We start from the raw sequence: 24,589 nt of genomic DNA, 5'->3' as shown, positions 1-24,589 counted from the left end.
CCCACCTTTCTTCCCAGTTGTACCCGGCCAATTACCCCACTCTTCCGAGTCGTCCCGGTCGCTGCTCCACCCCCTCAGCCGATCCGGGGAGGGCCTCCTCCGATACAGGTGGAGTCACCAGCCGCTTCTTTTCACCTGACAGTGAGGAGTTTCGCCAGGGCGATGTAGCACGTGGGAGGGTCACGCTATTCCCCCCAGTTCCCCCTCCCCTCCGAACGGGCACCCCAACCGACCAGAGGAGGCGCTAGTGCAGCGACCAGGAAACATACCCACATCCGGCCTCCCACCCGCAGACACGACCAATTGTAGTCCATGGGCCAGAGCCCAAAATTTCCTATTTTGGTACACTCAAGGTGGCAAAACTTACTTATAATTTTTGAAAGGATCCATGTCTGTAGATGATATTTTGGTATGATAACCATTCCTGAGTGGCAGCTGTATCACAGTTATCAGCTCATGAAGTTAACCACCCCCTAAAGTAAATTGCATTGTAGACGCTGGTGCATATCCTGGTTTAGCCTCATGGTCAGGACATTTTTCAATGTTCTATAATATTGTCTTTGGTATCATTTTAAAGGGGACCTTCTTAGCTTTCATTCAAGCCCTGTTGTGGATATTTCTCACAAATATAGAGGTCACTTGAGCTCTTCAACCCATCAATAACACACATCTTTCTGCAATGTTCGCCTAAACTATATACTTTCTTTTAGCCCTGTGGCATCTAGGAATATCAGGGACACAAAACACAAAAACTGGAATACTCACAGGACTGTAAAGATTCAGGAAATGTATAATATACCCATACTATTTCATTGTGTGAGGTGATTGTGAACCTTAAATTAGAAGGGCATTATTACTAAGAAACTAACTAGACCAAAGCCAGTTAGTCCATGGGTCAGACCAGATATCGATATCACCCAAGGTGACACAACTTCACTGGTGCCATTTTATTTGGTACACTAACAGAAGTAAAATAATACATGATAACCTTTCCAAATGAGCAGCTATTTCATTTTTCTTTCAGGAAACCTGTTTCTGTGCCTCTCACGATTGTGTATTTGCCCAGATTTTTACAAATATAGCATTTCAACACCCCTGGCACTGATTAGCCTAGCTTAAACTCTGGGACAGTTCTTAGTTGGCCAACAACCAAGGATAACCAGTACTGTGTACTTCCATTCATTGTGCTAAGCTAGGCTAACGTGCAGCCAGATAGCTTTCTACTAAACACATATAGAGGAAACTGGTATCTATCTTCTTGTCTCACTCTGGAGAAGATTGTAAGCTAATTTCCCATAATGTTAGCATGTTCTTTTAATGTATATGTTAATATGATTAGTTAAAGTGGCTACGAGGAACTTTCATCTTGTGTTGATTTTAGCGGCCTCATGTGGACAAAATACAGCTGTTGCATAGCAACTAGGTAATGTATCTATTTGTGGCTATGTAAGATAAATAATGGTAATATGACGCTGGTGAAGCAAAGTAAACTTTGTTTTAGTAGTGTTCATACACCTAAGTTACATGTATTTGTTTGTATGTGGCAGGTGAAAACTGACTGAATATGGCCACTGGTGAACAAGCAAGTTTTTACCCAATACCAAAGCGCCCACGGGTGGAGTGCATTATCCACTGTTGTGATGATACAGATAAGCTGGTTTCACTACAAAGTGTCGACTCATGGAGAACTCTGCTCAGGGCAGCTCAGATACGAAATCATGCACCAGTTTTGAAACTGGCAAAAGACATTCCTGAGGGACAGATTCCAGCAATCTACTACCACAGAAAGTGTCGCAGTATCTTCACTATGAAGCAAATTCTTGATGGCCTCCTTGCAAAAGAAAAGAAAAGTTGTGTCTCTGCTGAAGAGAAACAATCTAAGAGAGTAGCTCGACATGCTCCAAGTACATCTAGGACTTATGATGCAGAGTGCATATTTTGTCAGAAAAACAGCAAATATTCCAAGAGACAGAATACGAGAGAAGTACTGGTGCAGTGTCGAGAACTGCGAGCTGATGCAAAGATCAGGAGTGCAGCCACAAAGAAAAGGGACAGCAGAATCCTTGCCATTGTGAGTAGAGACCTTGTAGCAGCTGAAGGGCACTACCACAGGTCATGCTATAGACTTTACACCAAAGAAGAGGTTTCCAAAGGAGAGGTTGCCAGCAATGAAGATGATGATGCTGCAGCCCAGTATGAAGCTGCTGTGAATAAGGCATACAATGAGCTGTTCCTCTTCATCCGGATGGAGCTTTTTGGCAATCCTCAAGGGATGACAATGACTGATCTCTCTTCTAGACTGGTAGCTTCAATGAACTCCCAAGGCATTGCCCAAGTCAAGGAATCAACCAAGAAGCACATAAGGCGAAACCTGGAGAGTGAGTTTGCTGGAGCCTTGCAGATATTCCCTGATGAGAAAGGAAAATTCCTCCTCTATCCCGATAACTTGTCCATGAGGGAACTTGCCAAAGAAAATCAGTCTCTCAAAAGGGAGCTGCAGACCCTGAAAAGTGTCAGTGCACAAGATGTTATAGCCAAAGCAGCCATCAAATTGAGAGCAGACATTAAAAGTCAAGATGTTCCTCAAACCTGGCCGCCTGAAGTCAAACCAGAAGCAGAATGTCCTACCATTCCAGAGTCGCTCATTATCTTCCTGTACTCTCTACTCACAGGCTCAAATGATCCTGATCATGCATCCCAGAGAGTGCAGTGCCTTCTGCAGTCATTTGGCCATGACATAGTATATGCAGTGACATGTGGAAACACCAAGCCTTCCAAGCACATTGTTCTGCCATTCAGTGTCAAATCGTTGACAGGAAATGTAGAGTTGATAAACATCCTCAACCGACTTGGTCACAGTGTGTCCTATTCACAGATGGAAGAGATCAACACTGCCCTGTGTCTCCAGAAACTCTCATCATCAGGGAGTGGCATTGCCCTTCCAGCTAACATCCATCCTGGCATATTCACAACTTTAGCCTGGGACAATATCGACCGTCTTGAAGAAACTGTCAGTGGTGAGGGAACATCTCACAGAGTCAATGGGATTGCTGTGCAAGCAAAGCCAGTCAACCCACTTCCTGTCCAACCCATGCCCACTGTTCCCAAAACAAAGAAGAGAAGCATTGATGGACCCCCACCAATGTTACCAACTTACAATGCTGGACAACGGGTAGGGCCACCACAAAGCAAAAAGTCAGATGCCGATACTGCAGCCAATACTAAGCTTGCCAGAGAGAAAAACCTTCTTTGGGTCCTAGCACGCATGTCACAACAAGAAGAACAGTCAGTCAGCAGCTGGACAGGCTTCAACATCCTGACTCGAGGAGAGATGGCGGTCATCCCCGACAATATAGGCTATCTGCCTACCATCAATGCTCCAGCGACACAAATGTCTACTGTCAACGAGGTGCTTAACCAGTCACTGAGCATCATGCAGTGCTTAGGCCTGAGGAAGATTGTCTGTGTCTTTGACCAAGCCCTGTATGCGAAGGCTGTCGAGATCACATGGAAACACCATGACAAGTTCCATGATATCATCGTTAGGCTTGGGGTATTCCACACCATCTGCACACTGCTGGCAATAATAGGAAAGCGTTTCCAAGATGCTGGACTCAAAGACCTCTGCATTGAGTCTGGCATGATTGCAGAAGGCTCAATTGCTGGTGTTATGGATGGCCGCAAGTACAACAGGGCAGTGCGACTACACAAGCTCCTGTATGAGGCTCTCATGCGACTGACCTTGAATGGTTTCCTGTCCTGGTTGGAAGAAATTCACAGGAATGACATGGTTCACCTGAATGAGACACTGAAGACCATTGACAGCCTTGGGAAAGAAGTCTCACAACATGCTTTGAAGGAGGTCCTCGAGAACAGCTCTTGTACACATCATGGATCTATTTGACGTCTACCGTGAGTTCCTTAGAGGTGGAAACGGCAGCCTCTCGAACTTCTGGATGTCCTATTTGGACATGGTTGAAATCTTGTTGGGGCTCATCCGAGCATCCAGAGAGGGAGACTGGATGCTACTCTTGGCTAGCATTCGAGCAATGATCCCATGGTGCTTTGCTTATGACAGGATGAATTATGCACGCTACCTCCCCTACTACTACGCCCAGATGTCTGAGCTGCCCATCACACACCCAGATGTGTACACAGAATTCATGGAAGGAGGCTTCTCAGTCCAACTGGGCTCCACCAATCCCTTTGGCCGAATCCCTGTTGACCAAGCTATAGAAGAAACGGTGAACAAAGACACCCAAACAGCTGGAGGGACAAAGGGGTTCAGCTTGAAGCCAGGAGCTGTGACCAAATATTATCTCACAGCTGAGTATAGAAGCATGTACCTCAGACAGCTGAGAGACCTGACAGGTCAAGGCAGGTGCAAATGGTCTCATCCAGATCTACAGAGTCCAAGGATCAAGAGAGATGAAGCAGATGTCCAGTCTCTCATGGGCCTTATGGAGAATAACTGGCTCAATCCTATGTCCCCTGATGAGATTGATTTGGTTAGCCTCTCCACTGGCAACATGGCTCCACCTGATGTGACCATAGATCTCTTGAGAGCTCTTGAGAAAGGAGAAGAGGCCTACCAAGCATTCCAGCAAAAAAGGTTAGATGCAGACCCACCACCTGTGAAATTCCACGACAAGATGACCAAGCAAAGTCTGAAAACATTCTCCAATGTCAGCACAAAACAAGCTCATGGAAAGAAAGCACAGGATGTGGTTCTGAAGGCAGATAGAAACCTTTTCAGTCACATGATCCTGGTGGCTGAAAGCAGGAAGGTGAATCTGAAGGATGTCCTTGCCTACCCATTGGGCCCACTACCATGGGCACTGGCAAATGCTGATGGGTCCTTACGAAAAACAAACAAGGCTGCACTTGCCAGAGAGCTTGAAAAGAATGTATCTCCTGCAGAAGACATCCCAATCCCATCTACTTCCATCATTGATGGGATGAGCCTGGTCCAAAAAATGAATGGCAACAACAAAACCTTTGCACAGGTGGCAGAGTCAGCCTTGACCCAGGTCCTCCATGAGGGAGCACAGAGTGGGAGGATTGATGTTGTTTTTGATGTCTATCACCAGACTTCGATCAAAGATGCTGAACGACTGGACCGGGGTGGAGACATCACTCTCCAGTACAAGAATCTTGCAGGGGGACACCACGTCCAGCAGTGGAGAAAATTTCTGTGCAGTTCCTCTAACAAGACCAGTCTCATCAAGTTTCTGGTGGAAGAGTGGAAACTCCCACGATACAGAGCTATGCTGCATGGCAAGGTGTTGTACATGACCTGTGAGGAAACCTGCTACAAGTTGACAGAAGATGGGTGTGAGGAAGCAGCAGAACTGCACTCCACACATGAAGAAGCTGACACCCATCTGCTCCTGCATGCATTGCATGCAGCAAATGCAGGCTCAAAGTCAGTTATCATCACAGCTGAGGACACTGATGTCATGGTGCTTTGTCTTGGCTTCCAGAAGGACATCACCTGTCCCATCTACCAGAAGTGTGGGACTCAGAACCGCACACGGTTTGTCGACATCACCAAACTGGCAAGTTCACTTGGAGACAGCATCTGTGACAGCCTAATTGGCTTACATGCCTTCACAGGCTGCGAAACTGTCAGTGCATTCGCTGATCGAGGGAAGCTGAATGCCCTGAAGATAGTGAGAAAGCACACTTCCTGCCAAGAGACTTGTAGTCAACTGGGACAGACATGGAATGTGAGTGATGAGCTGTTCCAGAAAATTGAGCAGTTCACCTGTCGGATGTATGTTGCTAATAGCAGCACTGCTGAGGTGAACAAACTGCGTTACCAGCTCTTCTGCACCAAAAGGGGAGAGGTTGAGTCCAGCCAGCTGCCACCATGTAGAGACTGTCTCTTTATGCATGTTCAACGAGCCAACTATCAGGCAGCAATATGGAAGTGCTGTCTGCAGGCTAACCCTGTGGTGCCAAGCCCTACTGAGTATGGATGGACAGACGATGAAGGCAAGCTGGCCATTTACTGGATGCGCTCCCCACCTGCACCAGATGTGGTCTTGGAAATGCTAATATGCAAGTGTGTGCATTCATGCAAAATGCCAAGCTGCATGTGCCTGTCAAATGGACTTCCATGCACAGACATGTGCAGGTTACAGACCTGCAGTAACCAAAAACAGCAGGATGGTCCAGAACTGGACTTTGAACTTGGGGAGTCAGATGATGAGAGAAACGAGCAGTTTGATGAATGACAGTGTGATGATTCTGATGGTATTACTGTGGTAGTAGTCTATTGATGCACAGGATGTTGATTCTGGACTTGGTTACCCAGAGCTTGATAACAATAATGTAACCATATTCACATATACCCATTACCCTACCCATTACCATTACATATACCCACTAATGATATGGGATTACATGTATCATTGACTAAGTATATGTAAATGTCAATGTTGTTTAAAATATTAAAATAGTTCATTACCTCACTATGGTATTCCTTTTTATCATGTATTTTGATTGTGTATTTAAACAAATGTATAGAGACCAGTTTGTGACCTAACTGGCTTTGGTCTAGTTCTCATTTAAGGCTCACAATCACCTCACACAATGAAATAGTATGGGTATATTATACATTTCCTGAATCTTTACAGTCCTGTGAGTATTCCAGTTTTTGTGTTTTGTGTCCCTGATATTCCTAGATGCCACAGGGCTAAAAGAAAGTATATAGTTTAGGCGAAACTTGCAGAAAGATGTGTGTTATTGACGGGTTGAAGAGCTCAAGTGACCTCTATATTTGTGAGAAATATCCACAACAGGGCTTGAATGAAAGCTAAGAAGGTCCCCTTTAAAATGATACCAAAGACAATATTATAGAACATTGAAAAATGTCCTGACCATGAGGCTAAACCAGGATATGCACCAGCGTCTAAAATGCAATTTAGTTTAGCGGGTGGTTAACTTCATGAGCTGATAACTGTGATACAGCTGCCACTCAGGAATGGTTATCATACCAAAATATCATCTACAGACATGGATCCTTTCAAAAATTATAAGTAAGTTTTGCCACCTTGAGTGTACCGAAATATCGTCTGGCCCATGGACTATTGTAGGGACGCCCGACCAAGCCGGAGGTAACGCGGGGATTCGAACCGGCGATCCCCGTGTTGGTAGGCAACGGAATAGACCGCCACGCCGCCCAGACGCCCGTGCGTCTGAGGTTTGCGGTAAAGTGTGTTACAGCGTGACCATGACCGAGACGGCAGCTCTTCACGCCCCGCGTTACGTCCCCGCACGCGTGCCTGTGAACGTTTGTACTTGTGTGTATTTATCAGCAAATCCCTGCAGGGGGCGCACGTCCGCATTCCCGCTGACGGTGCCGGCTTATAATTCACCGCAGTAAACCGTCGTCGTGTTTAATGCACGCACACACAGACGCGCACACACACACGCTCAGAGAAGACATGATCCAGGAACAACGGCCGGCGATCGTTAATCAAGTGCAGCGCTGTGCATAATGAGCCCCGTAACAGTAACGATGGGGGTATTTTTCAATAACGGAACAGAACACAGGTCAGGACGGGGCTTTTGTTGAGTTTTGATCGTGCAGCGGCGCGGCGGTTGGGATGAGGAAGAGGGCAAGTTTTCAAGCCCAACACAAAGAGGGGGAAGGAGTGTGTTTCGTATTAAACATGACAGTCGTGCTCCCTGGAATACATCAACTTTAATATGCCCCTTTCTGTTGTCCCTGCTGCTATTTTTACACACACGCACACACACACACACACAGACACACACGGCATCTCAGTAAATCTCTACCATGTACCACCATGTCTTTAGTAAGTGTTCTGTCTTCATCAGTGGCTGAAGTGTGGCGTATAGGGTTACAGCGAGTGGGCAGGGGAATGGGTTCGGTGCAATAAGGTAGTCGTAATGGCACACCATCATTTAGGCCAATGTAATAAGTGAATATCTAATAAGCCTGCAAATGACACTTAACTCTTGAAGCCCCGGGGTCACGAACGCAGACGGGGGGGGGGGGGGGGGGCTAAGCCGATTAAAGCGAGGTTTCTTCTCACTTTGCGGGCTCCACAGGCTTTGACCATCTCCTGACCCCGTCCTCGGGAGGGAGGTTACCTAAATCTGGAGTTGCTCACGGCGTCCGATAAGTCCATTGTTTATGGGGCCGGAGAACAGTTTGCGGCTGATAGCAGATAGGAATAGGTTGCAGGTGTGCCTCCAGAGATAGCGCGGTGGTTAATGGGATACCGGGGATTCACTCCATTTTGCAGCTGCGCTCCACTTTGCGTCTGCCTTGTCAAGTCATTAATTGAAACTTAAGGAGCGGCGATTAAGGCTCATATTGCAGCCCAGCTAAATTGCAAGTGTTGTTATATGGCGAAGTCAAATCGAATCATCGCATCACACCAGGGCGTCGGTTTAAGACTTCGATCTCCTTCTAGAACCATTTGTGTTCCGACCGGTTTCGCATGGAAAGCCTAACACACACACACACACACACACACACACACACACACACACACACACACACACACACACACACACACAAATAGAAGCACAATGAAGTTTATAGCGCTGACACAGGAACATTTCTCTCTGGAAGTTCTTGGCTCACACAGCCCATTTGACTGATTGGCTAAATGATCGATGGAGTGACTGATTGATAAGATGCCGTACCATGTGGGTGCAAATCCCAGGAGACAACACGATGGACCGAAGTCACCGGTCTCCGCCGTGATGCTCATCTATTCTTCTCATGTGGTGACGTGGTTTTATCCCCCGAATAACGGACGCAGCAAGATGGGGGGGGGGGGGTGTGCTCCACGTAGAATGAATGATATCCAGGTTTTAAGGTCGATCTTTGTCTCTCGCTGCTTCTCTTCCCACTAAAGCAGGTGTAGTCACACACACACACACACACACACACACACACACACACACACACACACACACACACACAGTCAGTCACTCACAAATACACAGTCAGTCACTCACAAATACACTCTCTCGCCCTCTCTCTCTCGTTCTCTCTCACCCTGTCTTGCCCTCTCACTCTCTTGCTCTCTCTCTCACCTCTCACCCTCTCTCTCTCTCTTGCCTTCGCTCTCTCTCTTGCCCACTCTCTCTGCCAGCCAGCTCCTAAAGCCATTTCCAGACAGGGCAGCGGAGTGTGTCCTCATTACCGTCTGTGAGTGTGTAGGCACCACTCAGTCACAGTGCCTGCTGCCAGAATGGGATTTTCTCCCCTTTTCTCCTCAGCCTCCTCCACCTCTTTTTCACCTTACCTTCTCTTGCATATCGCTTCATCTATTTCTCAGACAGAAAATCATTATCAGACAGGAAAGACAATTTCCTGCTCCTTTGGTCCCTCATATGTGAAGAGTGTATGTCTGTGGTCGTCTCTGTGTGTGTGTGTGTGTGTGTGTGTGTGTGTGCGTGCGTGCATGCTTCAGAAGAAATCTTTAGTCGTATATCACTCGTAATGTCACCGCATTGAACAATAATGACAAGTACAAAACGATTTGGAGGGGGGAAAAAAACACAACTTTATTTTTTCAATGGGAAAATAAAACTCTGCTTGCACACATGTGCCTGTGTATTTGTATAATTTGTGTAGGTATGGTTCAGTGCTCTCCTCCCCAAGGAGCGCGCCGGGCATGGATTGCATCTTCTATCTCTGTCAGACTGAACAGAAGTGTTCTGCAATAGCAAACAGGTTTAGCTTAAAGTGCTCCTCTGTTGCAAGAATGGCCAATGATTTCCAATGGCAACACAAAGTGGATGGAGTTTACTGTCTCCTGACAGAGGATCAAAGGAACGGTGGAGAGAGAGAGGGAGCGAGGGGGGGAGAGAGAGAGGGCGAGAGAGAGAGAGAGAGAGAGAGAGAGAGAGAGAGAGAGAGAGAGAGAGAGAGAGAGAGAGAGAGAGAGAGAGAGAGGCGAGAGAGAGAGCATTGCTCAGGGATATTAGACTGTAATGGCAACCAGATGAACTTGTTGATAGAGCACTAAGCGGGCCTAAATGGCCTGAGCCTTGGCTGACTCCGATAAAGACACAGTCCAACTCTGAATTGATTAATAGGTTACCAACTTAAAGAGGTTAACAAAATGGTGCTGTGTTTTGCATTTGCCCCTCTCTCTCTCTCTCTCTCTCCTCGCCACGATCTTAAACCGCCATATGCTTCCCTAAGCAAGTCTGGAGTCTGTCTATAGTCATTCAGATCGGGCAGGTGGCGGCGTACCTGGGTGTCTGTAGCAGGACAGCAATCAGGAAATGGACGGTCAATGTATTCACTTGCCCTTCTCATACATTCATTGTGGGAGGCACCTGCCTGCTCCTATCCTCTCACTTTGTCAAGTCCGGAGAAGGGGAGTTGAGGAGGATGCAGATGAAGCATCGGGCCGGGGACTACGGCATTGAGCGGCGAGTCTGAAACGTAGCCCGAAATGTGCCTCAGACACACTGTGGTGCCGTCTAGTATAAAACTATTTTCTTTTATTAGTTCGTCCTGTCCCTTGGCAACCGCCAGGCATCCTCCGAGCTTTCTGAACAGCAGCACTACATTAAGAGTGTTTGAACATCCCGGGAGAGGCCTCCGCCAAAGTAATCAAGTTTAGGGTCATTTGACGGGACCTGACAAGGGTAACAGGATTGTATTCTGTCTGCCCGTTTTCTCACACAAGCATCTTTGCAAACGCACACATACCAGGTAACACACACATACCCACACCCACACGGCTGCTCCCTATTTTATGCCTTCCTTAATGGTTCCTTTTACTGAACACTGCTGGGTCACCACAGGTCAAAGGAAAGCAACCTGGCTATTCTTTTTGCTGTTCTGCCCCCCGATCAGATGAGCCCGCCTCCCTACGGTGCCATTTTACCCTAAACACGCCGTAGCTTCAAAGCCTCGTCGCTGCCTGGTTAGCCATAATTTGCTATTATGCATGGCATTCAAGAGCGTGCCTGAATACAAAAGGAACCACATGTGGAGCGCTCCAAGTGCCCAGAGCTATATATTACATATGTTACGTACTGTACACCAGATTATCCCTCTCTGTGTGTGTGTGTGTGTGTCTGCAGTACATAGTCTTAGCTGGAGAGGCTGGGGGGTTAAAATCCAGAAAATGATTCATTCCCCCCCCCCCCCTCATGTTTGGGAACAACCCTTTCAAACATGCACAGACAGATGCAAGAAGAAAAAAAAACATGTCAGCAGAAACACACACAGGTACGAATAGAGCTACTGGATGTGCCCGGCCAACCGAAATGTGACCCAAAAAAATGCCAATCAGGTGCACTTCCTTTAGCCGGATGGACGAAAATAAACAGGTTTCCTGAGCAGAGATCAGAAAACTCCTGGGAAACAAAAAAACACCCGATGTACTATTAGTCGTAGGGAAGATGTTATTTCTTTTTCTTCTTTCTTTTCTTTTTTTAAACCAGAATCATGTTTATTGGCCACGGAGGTTTGCACAAACATGGAATTTGACCCCGGTTTCGTGGCTGTCTCGGCGTACTTAACATAGAGTAACAGCACTACGACACAACAGTTTTTTTGTTTGTGACAGCTGATGTTCGATCAAAAATCAAAACAAAGGGGGGTCCGGGTAGTGTGGTGGTCTAATCCATTGCCCACCGACACGGGGATCCTCGGTTCGAATCCCCTTGTTACCTCCGGCTTGCTGGGGCGTCCCTACAGACACTATTGGCCGTGTCTGTGGCTGGGAAGGCGGATGTGAGTCTGTGTCCTGGTCGCTGCAATAGCGCCTCCTCTGGGTTGGGGAACCTGTTCAGGGGGGAGGGAGAACGGGGGGAATAGCGTGCTCCTCCCACGCGCTACGTCCCCCTGGTGAAACTCCCCACCGTCAGGTGAAAAGAAGCGGCTGGCGACTCCACATGTGTCGGAGGAGGCGTGTGGTAGTCTGCAGCCCTCCCCGGATGGGCAGAGGGGGTGGAGCAGCGACCGGGACGGCTCGGAAGAGTGGGGTAATTGGCCGGCTACAACTGGGGGGAAAAAAGGGGGGGGGAGAAAACGAAAACATGCTCTTTGAAAATATCCGGAAGAAAGTTGCGGCGTACAAATGTTTTATCGCCAGCCTTTGGCCGTACGTGAAGAGCAACAAATGGAAAGGCTGTCCCATTTCACAGCGCTGTGGTTGGTTGAGGACCGCTGGTACTGAATGTTTTATAACACACGTATAATGAAAGAGTGGTGCTTTACGGAAGAGCGTGAATAAGCTGGAGACAAATGGGAGGGAGGCCGAACGTCATGAAAAGTAAAAGTTGTGGTGACCCACATCTATATAATGAGAGACATTCACCTATGACGACGGTGTACCTTTAAGGGAAGAGGCGAGGGGGTCAGATAATGCACTTCCGCTTCCGGTTCACAGTTCAGCGTCGTAGTCGAATGTACGACACGCTAAGTTGGAGCTAGTAAACTACCTCGACCACGTCTACTCTCACGTCTCCTGTCTCGTTGTTTTCTAACTCCACAAAGTGAGCTTTTCTGGCCTCGGTGAAGTTCGAGCTGGCGGCTGGTTTTTTTGTAAAGTGCGTTATGGAGCAGGTTTCGGCAAAGGAGAAAACCGCGCCGAGGCTAAGTGGCGGTGCGAGGGCGTTGTCAAAAGCTATCTCTCGTCTTTACCCGTCTTCTTTCATCTTTCTCGCGTCCTCCTCCCTTCCCACTCTCATTAGCGATGGTGTGAAAGAGGGGAGAACAAAGCCCAGGCCCTGCCAATCGATCCCCGAGCAGCACCATCAATCGAGCGGCGAAGCGCAGGTCCTCTCTACTGCCGAACAATTGACGGGTCAGAGATTGATGAGGGAGATTGGTGTGTGTGTGTGTGTGTGCGTGGCTAATCTTGTAAACTGCTGGACCTATCAGCCTAAGATCTTCTGTGCACATTTACGAGTGTATGATGAAGAACCTCTCATGCTTGCGGTGATTAAACTCTTTTGGAAAACCTTTGTTTTCGCTGCCGCCGCTCCCTCTCTTCATTCACTCTCTAGCTCGCTCGGCCAACGCCCTTGTCGCTGCCCGGTCTACGCCAATGGGCGTGCGTGCGTGCGCGACTCACGGTTGGGTGAGATCGGGCAGCGACTTGATCCAAGAGTTATTAACAGACATTTACTGATCCAGAAAATGCAGACGTTATAAAGGAACAATGCCCTCTAGGTTACAGTCAAAACAGGAAGTGTTGCGTATTCTTGTCGCTTTGAGTCAACCGTGGATGCGAGTCATGCGTGCATAGAAACGGTTCACCCAGCTTTATTATATTATGAATATAAAGGCAGGGTTAGGGTTGGACCGAAACGGCCCCATTGCAAACCTTTTCTTATTGGAAAGTGCAAGTTCCTATTGGACTTGGTCGCAGTCGCGTGAGGGTCCGCCTAGGAGGCTGCACATCCGCAGACTGACAGGCAAAATGTTTTTGTTGGTTAGATTTTTTTTAGCTTGAGCGCTGCATATTAAACACTGTTTTTATATATATATATGTATTTCCCACTCAGTCGACTTTTGCACTGTGCAGAAGTCTTATAATGGCAGGAAAAACAGGTTGTTCTGTCCATATGTGCGTGTCTCTGTCCACTGCTGTTCTCACGTACTACTGGGTCCGTCAGCTTAATCATGTTTGTGCACAGTTATGACTGTATGATCAAGGACCTCTCGTGGTTGCGGTTATTCCTTTGCAAGAGCTGGTTTATAACACAATTGAGTGCAAACTCCTCAGCTGGTTTGTCACCTATAGGTCCGAGCACCGGAGAAGGGGAGATACGTAGGCAATGCCTCCATAAAAAGGGGTGGTTTGTTGCCAAATCAGAACACCGGAGAAGGGGAGATATGCCTGGCTTGGGGTCTGTTAATGAGTTAATTTTGCCACCAGTAGTTTTATCAGTGTGTTTCCTATGGGCAGCCTGAAACATGTCTGAAAGACCCATGCACATGAACAGGAATGGCAAGTGTTTGTAGGTGGGTTTATTTTGTGTGCAGGTATGCACATATGCTCAGAGGCCCATAGGGACAAAGCCCCTGGGCAGTGCCAGACAGTTGTATCAATGAATATTATTTACTCTGGCACCATGTCCCTACGCTGGCACAATGCGCTCACACACAGACTCACAGACACACACAGATGATGTCTACACTGGCATGGAGCCCCGCTTTACTCTGGCAGAGCGTCCTTACCTTGGCCGGGCTGTGACACATGCCAAACGCTCTAATGGATTACCCCTGCAGCAGTCTAAACAAGTGTGTGTGTAGGTGTGTGTGTGTGTGTGTGTGTGTATGGGTGAGTGGGTGGGTGGGTGTGTGAGTGTGTGTGTTCTTGTTTGTATGTGCATTTGCATGCCTTACCTTGTGCGCACATGTATGTGTTTTCAAGGTGCTGTGTAAACAGCAAAATAACACCTGACAGCTGGCCACATCACCTGTCCCGGTTTTATCTCCGTTTTTTTTTTTTTTTTTTTTGTCTCTGTGGGGGAAAAGATGTTGCCAGATTTGCATGGGAAAGGTTGTCAGGCTAACACTTTTCTTCTCTCTTTCTGTCTTTCCCTCAACCCCCCCCCCACCACCACCACCATCTCTCTTCTGTGTCCACACAGCCCTAATAGCCATAGGCCAGTACAGTAGCACCATAGAGACGGTGGATGCAGGCTGGTGTAAGGACATCACAGACCAGGGAGCTACGCAGATCGCCCAGAGCAGCAAGTCGCTCCGCTACCTGGGCCTCATGAGATGCGACAAGGTAACAAGGCTCAGCACCATGGTACACCATTGCACACCTGTGTGATACCAGCATCGAGCTCAGTGACAGTGAGTATGGTGTGTGGAGTGGCAGCGTGGTGCGGTCTGAGCAAGATGGGTCAAGAGATAAGATGCTGAGTAAGCAAACTGGAGCTACAATATATATCGCTGTGTGCTTTAGCACAGTGTTTCCAAATCTGGTGCTTAAGCCCCCCTGTCCTGCAGATTTTCATTGTAACCCTGCATACATAAGCCTACTTGTATAATCTCAACCATCCATCCATTCATCCATTATCCAAACCACTTATCCTGCTCTCAGGGTCACAGGGATGCTGGAGCCTATCCCAGCAGTCATTGGGCGGCAGGCAGGGAGACACCCTGGACAGGCTGTCAGGCCATCACAGGGCCAACACACGCACACACACACACACATTCACACCTAGGGACAATTTAGTATGGCCGATTCACCCAACCTGCATGTCTTTGGACTGTTGGAGGAACCCGGAGCACCCGAAGGAAATCTGTGCAGACACGGGGAGTACATGCAAACTCCACACAGAGGACGACCCGGGGCGACCCCCAAGTTTAGACTACCCCGGGGCTCGAACCCAGGACCTTCTTACTGTGATGCAACCGTGCTAACCACTGCGCCACCGTGTCACCTTAATCTCATCTCAACCAATCAGCACTTACTTATGTCAGATTTGGCGCACCTGGAATAACTAAGTACTATAATATGATTGGCTGATTAAGTACAAGCAGGCCTATATATGCAGGGTCACAATGAAAATCTGCATGCCAGGGGACCTTGAGGACTGGATTGGGAAACACGGGTTTAGAATACTTATTGGTGGCTTTAATGCATCTTAGAATACAGTGTATAACCACCCTATAGCACCTCTGTGTGTGTGTGTACACCACCTCTTGTGTGCTTGTTCATCTGTTGTCATTTTATTTTTGAGATAGAATGTGTGCAGAAATGGTAAGTCAAAATAAGTCAATTGCATCTTATTATGAAGATATTTGTATACCAATACACACAAATACACACTCATGCACGCACGCACACTCACACACACACACTCGAGACCTCTAAATCCCATGTCAGAGTGACAGGCCAATTAAAAGGTATCCAGATGGGAGTATGAGTTGTAGCTAAGCCATTGTCCCCTGTGCGAGGTGTGTGTAGACGATGCATGTTTTAGTGGGTTGGGTGAGAATGATAGTTAAGGTAAAGCAACACAACTATCAAAACCTCAAAACCACTATCCTGACCCTCAAGGCTTAAAGGTGGCCTTTCCAAAATCCTCTCTAAACCTCTTCTCTGGCCCCTTACCCCTCTAATCACTGATCTGATTGAAGCGCACCAATATCAGCGCCATGGTAACAACTCCACCCGGCTCTGCTGTTGGCCGAGCGGACCCCCTACCACGCAGTTGCAGCCAATTACCGTAAGACCTTTCAGTTTGATATGGGTGGCATGAGGGCAGATGAGGAAGGTGAAATGAACAGCTGGCTGGCAGTAGAACTGTCTGCCTGTAAAGTCTGTGTGTCTGACACTATGGGTTCAGACAGCATAGGGTCATCATGTAGTCCTGGTGCTGGTGGGTCTTCACATGGCAAGTGTTACGGTATGTTTTAATGAGCCTGGGTTCTAGGGCGAGACTCAACTTCACATTCGGGTTATGAGCTGAAAGAGTTTAAAAGGCCCTGGCGTACAGTAAAGTAGTGTAAGTAGGGGTAGACAGCGTTGGCAGGGCTGGGCGGAGGGGAGGAAGGGAGGACAGGAGTTAACTTACAACCAGGGCATCTGCCGGGGGTTTGGCATTCATCATTTTTATTTCTTCATAATGAAATAAGGGAGGTCTACATAATATGGCTTTAAGATTTGACCCTATGGATTGCCCTCTGATGAACAGGTCCACATGGAGATCGTTGGGTGGGACAAGAACACATATATATCATATTTATCTATTTATACTGCAATAAAGGTAAAACATATCGGGGTGGGATGGTGATGCTATACGTAAGGTCTCGGGATGAATTGGTCCATGCAAATTACATTATATAAGGCATGATTGTGTATCTATCATATTTATCTAGGGGCAATAAAGAGTAAGTACATTACATAGCAGGTGATCACTTAGATACCATTTTCATTTCGGTCAGCCCTCCCGTGACTCTGTCACCCAGCAATCGATATCTCTGTCCATGCTATTAAAGAAAATCTGCTCTGGCAATTTTACTGGAATTTGAATTATTCCTAGTTTCTCTTACCGTCACTAACCCAGCATACAGACCACCCCTCCTCCCTTCATCAATCAATCTCTCTACTCAGATGGGGATATCCATGGCCATATTTTAGCCTTGACGATGGAAAGATAAATAATTACTCTTTCTCTGCTCTTTTCATATAATGGGTAGACCATGCTGCTAAATAAAGCGGTAAGTGGTACGATTACAGTTGTAATGGAGTGTGAATCAAGCAGAGAGGCGAAGAGTTTGACGGTTTCCAAGGTCAGCCGCGAATCGGAGAATTAATTCGCTGCAGTATGTTTTTCTTTTCTCCCTTTCATTTTGCGGTCTTTTCTCCGTCTCATCCCTAAAAGCATGTTTAGCATTGCAGATAAGCCACATAGATAAGTGAAGGTTAGCCATGGGCCTGTGTGGGAATCGCACAGGCCCATGGCACCTGCTCTGTTTTGCTGTTGTTACTGTTGTTATTTTTCTTTTCATTGCTGTTGCTCGTTATGTCAGGCGAGAAAAGGAGCTAGTCACGGTCGGGTTGAAGAAAAAGGGATAAAGAGGGGAACGGGGGGATGCAAAGTTCACGCACAAAAAAAAAGAACAAGAAATAGCTTGTTATTACCGAGGTCACAGCAAAAATGAAAGCTGCAGAGCGAGGGAGAGAGTTGAAAAGGTGAGAGGCGGAGGCAGACCAGGGGAATGGTGGTCCTCTTCAAGGTAGCCTAGGGGCAGCAGTGACCATGCTCAGCCTCGTCCTCACCTCCTACTTTCATCCCTCTCTACACCCCTCCATACCTTAAATCTTCTACACCCTCCCTGTATGCTCTTTTGTGCTCCTTCAATCTAGACGGAGAATACAGTATCTTCATTTCTACCTTTTATCTCATCTCTTAGTTTTCGGTTTGAAGTCCCTTTAGCACAGGACCACTGTGACATCAGACATCCAGGGATGTGGTATTAATGGCTGAAGTTATCAGGGGTTTAATTGCGCAGTATACACTCACTGGCCACTTTATTAGGTACACCTAGCTAGTACCGGGTTGGACCCCCTTTTGCCTTCAGAACTGCCTTAATCCTTCGTGGCATAGATTCAACAAGGTACTGGAAACATTCCTCAGAGAGTTTGGTCCATATTGACATGATAGCATCACGCAGTTGCTGCAGATTTGTCGGCTGCACATCCATGATGCGAATCTCCCGGTCCACCACATCCCAAAGGTGCTCTATTGGATTGCTGTGCTTTCATGTTGTTGACACCAAATTCTGACCCTACCATCCGAATGTCGCAGCAGAAATCGAGACTCATCAGACCAGGCAACGTTTTCCCAGTCTTCTATTGTCCAATTTTGGTGAGCCTGTGCGAATTGTAGCCTCAGTTTCCTGTTCTTAGCTGACAGGAGTGGCACCCGGTGTGGTCTTCTGCTGCTGTAGCCCATCTGCCTCAAGGTTCGACGTGTTGTGCGTTCAGAGATGCTCTTCTGCATACCTCGGTTGTAATGAGTGGTTATTTGAGTTACTGTTGCCTTTCTATCAGCTCGAACCAGTCTGGCCATTCTCCTCTGACCTCTGGCATCAACAAGGCATTTTTGCCCACAGAACTGCCGCTCACTGGATATTTTCTCTTTTTTGGACCATTCTCTGTAAACCCTAGAGATGGTTGTGCGTGAAAATCCCAGTAGATCAGCAGTTTCTGAAATACTCAGACCAGCCCGTCTGGCACCAACAACCATGCCACGTTCAAAGTCACTTAAATCACCTTTCTTCCCCATTCTGATGCTCGGTTTGAACTGCAGCAGATCGTCTTGACCATGTCTACATGCCTAAATGCATTGAGTTGCTGCCATGTGATTGGCTGATTAGAAATTTGCGTTAACGAGCAGTTGGACAGGTGTGCCTAATAAAGTGGCCGGTGAGTGTATATTATATATTACACACTGCATTATTTGACGACAGGCATGAGCGTAAGTCCATGAAAACTGGGATGGCATCCAGTGCTTTAACTGTGCCCCCATCCATAGGGTTAGTGGTTGTGTCAGAAAGGGCATCCGATGTAAAACTTTGCCAAATCATTATGCGGATTGACAAGACAATACCGGACTGGTTGAGGCTCCATACCAGATTGGTCCAGGCTCCATACCGGATTGGTCCAGGCTCCGTACCAGATTTGTCCAGGCTCCATACCGGATTGGTCCAGGCTCCGTACTGGATTGGCTGAGGCCCAGGTTAACAACGACCACCATTGGTGCTGTGCCCTTGCAGGGTACCAGTGGAAACTATAATAGCTGGCATGGCGACCCCTGAGAAACAGGAAACAAGCCAAAAGAAGAAGATTGTGTCTGAACCCAAGGTCCCTTGCCCTGGCTAATAATTTGAATCTGATTGAAATCTAAACCCCAGTATTATAGGCTCTAAACCAGGAGTCTCAAACTCAGATTACCTGGGGATCACTTGACAGGTGGTCTTATGGAGGAGGCCGGTGCAATAGAGATGAAGAGAAAAAAACTGTTTGACTCTATAACCTTCACATTGTTTCTTATTATTATTTCCAAGTTTTTTCAGCGTTTTCACATAAATAGGTAAGTTTGTACATAGTGTAGCCTGGCCTAGGCCTACATGTTTAGCCTACTTCTTGCCAGAAACCTGGCACTTCTTCTGCTGACACAGGTGAGGCACATTTGCCTTCAGAGACAGGGCAGTGGACACCCTGAGGACAGCCTGGAGATGTTCATTGGTCAGTCTGGACCTATGCTTTGATTTATTAAAGTTCATAGTTGAGAACAGTTTGTCACATAGATAAATGCTGCCGAAAAGACGCCTGACCTGCCTGAACAGTTTGGACAACTGTGGGGATGTTTTAGGAAGGTCTCTGAGAAACTGTCCAAGCATCTCCTGCTTTCCTTGTGCCTCTCTGAACTTTGCCTTGAGCTCAGTGTTGCACGGCAAGTCTGTGAGCGCCATTTGAAATGTGCTTGAAGCACTGTCCACATCACAGGAGAAGGGGTCTGCAAAGAACTGGAAAGTGCTGCTGTGAGTCTTAAAATCAGAAAAGTGATGCTCAGTGGCAGTTACATACTCATCAGCATTGACTTTGTCACCATCATCGTTGGCATATCGAAAAGTGGGCAAATCTTTTCTCTGTGGGCAGTGGTTTCCAAAATCTGAGTTTCACAGAGAGGCTTTCACACTATCAAATGCTGCAGTGACAAGTTGGTCTGGCCCCTGCAGTTTTAAATTAAGAGTGTTAAGTGCCTGTGTAATATCAGCTAAGAAAGCTAAATCCGCGAGCCATTTGGGATCATCAAGCTCAGGAACATGTAGCCTGCCTTCTCTCATGAATTCACTGATCGCCTCCCTCAGTTCAAAAAACCTTTTCAGGACACCGCCCCTGCTCAGCCAGCGCGCCTCTGTGAAGTACAACACGTCTCCGTATGATGCATCTTTTCCCCCCTGAAACACACAGAACTGACGGTGTTGTAAACCTCTTGATCTGATGTAATTAATGTATTTCACCACAACAGTCATAACACTGTCAAATTGCAAGCATTTGCTGCAGAGTGCCTGCTGGTGAATGATGCAGTGCAGTGCAATTGTGGGATCTGCACTCTCTTCCTCCAACTTTCTTTGAATCACCGCTACAGGCCCGTTTATTCTTCCTGTCGTGGACAGGGCACCGTCAGTGGTGATCCCAGCCAATTTATTCTAGGGTAGACCAGCACCCTCAATTGCATTGCACAGCACCTGAAATATATCTTTGGCTGTAGTCTTCCCCTGCATTGGATGTAAAGTTAGCAGTTCTGTTAGCTCAAAATGGCCATTGATACCCCTTGCAAATATACTTACAAATATAGCGAGCTGAGCGTTGTCATTTACGTCTGTGTTTTCATCAAGTGCCAAAGAACAGTGCGTGAAATTGTTTGCTTTAGTGTACAACTCTCTGTAAATATCTCCTGACAACTCGCTGAGCCGTTCCGCCATTGTGTTTGGGCTGAGACAGGCGTTTCCGAATAAAGATGCCTTCCCCGGGCAAATGATATTCGCCACCTGCAGCATGCAGCCTCTCAGGAACTGTCCCTCTGTAAATGGCTCGCCAGCCTTCGCTATTGCCTCGCTGACCACATAGATCGCTTCGACAGCTGCACCACCGTCTTTTTTTGAAAGTGCGCTCCCCCCCTCTTCCTCACCTTTGAGCCGATCACACTCCTCTGCATGTTTAGTAGTGTAATGTCGCTTCAGATTGAAGTCCTTCAGGACGGCAACTTTTTCCTTGCTAATTAGACAGATGGCGCATTAAATTCAGCGAGGAAGTAGTCGCCTGTCCATTTCTCTTGGAGCCGCCGGTGCTCCTGGTCAACTTGTCTTTTGGCTTTTGAATGTGACATTTTTACAAAACATCTGCAAGCAGTGACAGCAATTTACGTTAGCAAGCTGACCTGAGATATTTCGCAGTGGGTTAGCCTACTGGGTTTATGCACTCGCATTGCCTGGCTACAGTATGTGTGTGTGTGTGTGTGCACGCATGTGAGCAAGAGACAGAGAGTGCTGCAAAACTGACATTAGGCTATGTCATCTGCAACTGGCCTCACAACTAATCTTAACTGAGTACTTAGTACTAGAGAGAATAGTACTAAGCAAAAATAGTGTGCTTAATGGATACGTGGTCTGGATATCTTGGGCAGCTTGGTAGCCCAGTAGTTAGTGCTGTTGCCTCATAGCAAGAAGGTCCTGGGTTCAAAACCCCAGGTTGTCCAACCTTTCAGTGGGTGGGTGGGTGGGTGGCTGGGGTCATCCCAGGTCTGTTCTGTGTGGAGTTTGCATGTTCTCTCTGTGTCTGTGATGGGTTTTTTCCAGGTGCTCTGGTTTCCCCTGCCATCAAAAGAAACACGTATGTTGGGGTTAATACTCCTGTCTGCATTAGGCTATGTCATCTGCAACTGGCCTCACAACTAATCTTAACTGAGTACTTAGTACTAGAGAGAATAGTACTATGCAAAAATAGTATGCTTAATGGATACGTGGTCTGGATATCTTGGGCAGCTTGGTGGCCCAGTAGTTAGCGCTGTTGCCTCATAGCAAGAAGGTCCTGGGTTCAAAACCCTGGGTTGTCCAACCTTTGGGGGTGGGGGGGGGGTCATCCCAGGTCCGTTCTGTGTGGAGTTTGCATGTTCTCCCCGTGTCTGCGATGGGTTTTCTCCAGGTGCTCCGGTTTCCCCCCTGGAGTTGGTCCCCGGGCGCAGCATCAGGGTGGCAGCTCTCTGCTCCCAGCGACACAGATCACGGCTAGGATGGGTTAATTTGCAGTAACCGAATTTCCCCGAGGGGATTAATAAAGGAAACGTAATCTTAAATCTAAAAATAGTACGGGCCACACAAAACTGCCCCGCGGGCCGGATGTGGCTCGCAGGCCGGTAAATTGAGACCCCTGCTCTAAACGACTCTGTTTGCTTTGACTAACATTTTTGGACACTCATTATATCAAAATCCTATTCTTTCATTTTTCTCATGTTCATTTTTTTTTTGTTTTTTGTTTTGTATGGGATCGAATGAAGTGCATTCTCCTCAATTTTGAATTCTCAGGTTGAATTTGACGTATCGGCCTCAGCAAATCTTAAAGCTTGTTTTGATTCTTGCATCACACCAGTAGAAATCTGCAGTTGGAGGGAGTCTTAATCAACAAAAATTCATCCCATTTTTATTTCCTTTTTTGGGGGGAATAAACCTGGCGTTCAAGGAGCGATTTCTATTTCACGAGGTTCTCGCGTCCACGTCTTAGTGCGTTGTTTAAAATGTTTGAGGCTACTCTCTGAATGTAGAGAACACAAGCATGAAGCAAGTTCACGTCATATTTTTCAAACAGATTCGCAGTCTTAGCTGCCGAGCCTCGAGGAGCGTTGAGAGAGGGATGTAGATCCAAGGATAAACTGCATCCCCGCTGTGGTTTCTGTGTGTGAGAGCGATTTGACGTGAGATGGCGCGGTCCAAGGTGCGGATGTGGAGGGCAGCTTAGGCTGGATGCTGACCCAGAACAACCTCCGACCATCGGCTCTGCAGCAGGGCCCACGCACCGAGCACTTCAGCCATCGTCCCAATATTTATCTTACAAGCCCTTTCCTGTTTTAAGACGAGGCAGCGCGGGGTCCCTGACCGTGGCACCAGCTTTAGTTGATTTGGTTTAGCGCACTAACCACATCGTGTTTACATTGCAAAAAATAAATGACCTGTTAAAATGTATACAGTTATATACTGTAGCAGGCTGCAACGGCATCGCACTTACTCTCTCTCGGTGCTATTTAGACAGAGTCGGGGGAAATGCAGCATCACACGAACTTCTGATAGCAACCGCCCTGACATTGGCAGGGCTTTGCTTTGGGTCAGTCTGAGAAACGTGTGTCTCGGGACTTTGGAGAAACACAAATAATTGCAAGCGCCACATAATAAAATTAAACAAGGTAGAAGTAGAGATTAGTATAATTACACAAGCATCAATTTAAACACCCCGCCAGCGGAGCCGCCATCAGCGCCACCTTCGTTTTGCTTCCCGCGACCTTCCAGATAAATGTTTATGCCATCTTACTCGCCCTCTCACTCTCTCTTGCTCTCTCGCTCTCTCTCTCTCATTCTCCCTTTCTGCCCTTTTTTCTTCCTCGCGCTCTCTCGCTCCCCCTCAGCCTATCTCTCTCGCGCTCTCTTGCTCTCTCTCGTTCTCCCTTTCTGCCCTTTTTTCTTCCTCGCTCTCTCTCTTTCTCTCGTTTTCCCTTTCTGCCCTTTTTTCTTCCTCTCACTCTCTCTCTTTCAGCCTATCTCTCTCGCTCTCTCGTCCTTTCTGCCCCTTTTTCTTCCTCGCGCTCTCTCTTAGCCTTTCTCTCTCACTCTCTCTGCCCTTTTTTCTTCCTTGCTCTCTCTCTCTTTCTGCCATTTTTTCTTCCTCGCTCTCTCTCTTTCTCTCACTCTCTCATCCTTTCTGCCCTTTTTTCTTCCTCGCTCTCTCTCTCTTTCTCTCACTCTCTCATCCTTTCTGCCCTTTTTTCTTCCTCGCTCTCGCTCTCTCTTTCTCTCACTCTCATCCTTTCTGCCTTTTTTTCTTCCTCGCGCTCTCTCTTAGCCTTTCTCTCTCACTCTCTCTGCCTTTTTTTCTTCCTTGCTCTCTCTCTCTTTCTGCCATTTTTTCTTCCTCGCTCTCTCTCTCTCTCTCTCTCTCTCTCTCTCTCTCTCTCTCTCTCTCTCTCTCTCTCTCTCTCAGTCTGTCTCTCTCTCTTCACCTGTCTCTCTCTCTCTGTCTCTTGCTCATTTGCTGTCTCACTGTCTAATTTTCCCTGGACAGCTTCCTTCCACATTAACTGATGTGGAGTCAGATTTCAGAATGGGACCTGTCACCACTAGACAAATATACCGGCTTGTGATAACCTTGACACACACACACACACACACACACACACCCATGCACGCACGTGTATTGCGGTCAACCCGGCCAGCACTCCACATCAGCAGCCCAGCACAGCCTGTGTAAATTTGTTTGAAATTGTCAAAACATGGGGAATTTTAATGTAACAGCCTCCCCTTGAATGGCACCGGACTTAAAACGCATAG

At 47.3% G+C, this 24,589-nt stretch overlaps 1 protein-coding gene across 1 annotated transcript in view; it reads left to right on the top strand.

The window, feature by feature from the left end:
* Positions 1–24,589, top strand: part of fbxl17 (F-box and leucine-rich repeat protein 17) — a 291,040-nt gene that overhangs the window by 250,425 nt on the left and 16,026 nt on the right. Inside the window, exon 14 of the mRNA XM_056286959.1 lies at positions 14,617–14,759. Within this exon, the coding sequence (XP_056142934.1) occupies positions 14,617–14,759 (143 nt within the window). The remainder of the gene's footprint in view (positions 1–14,616; positions 14,760–24,589) is intronic.

This window comes from Lampris incognitus, chromosome 1 (genome assembly GCF_029633865.1).
Source record: "Lampris incognitus isolate fLamInc1 chromosome 1, fLamInc1.hap2, whole genome shotgun sequence".
In the NCBI taxonomy this organism is placed as follows: domain Eukaryota; kingdom Metazoa; phylum Chordata; class Actinopteri; order Lampriformes; family Lampridae; genus Lampris; species Lampris incognitus.
Note: the sequence above shows the minus strand (reverse complement) of the source record. Positions and strands in the feature narration are given on the sequence as shown.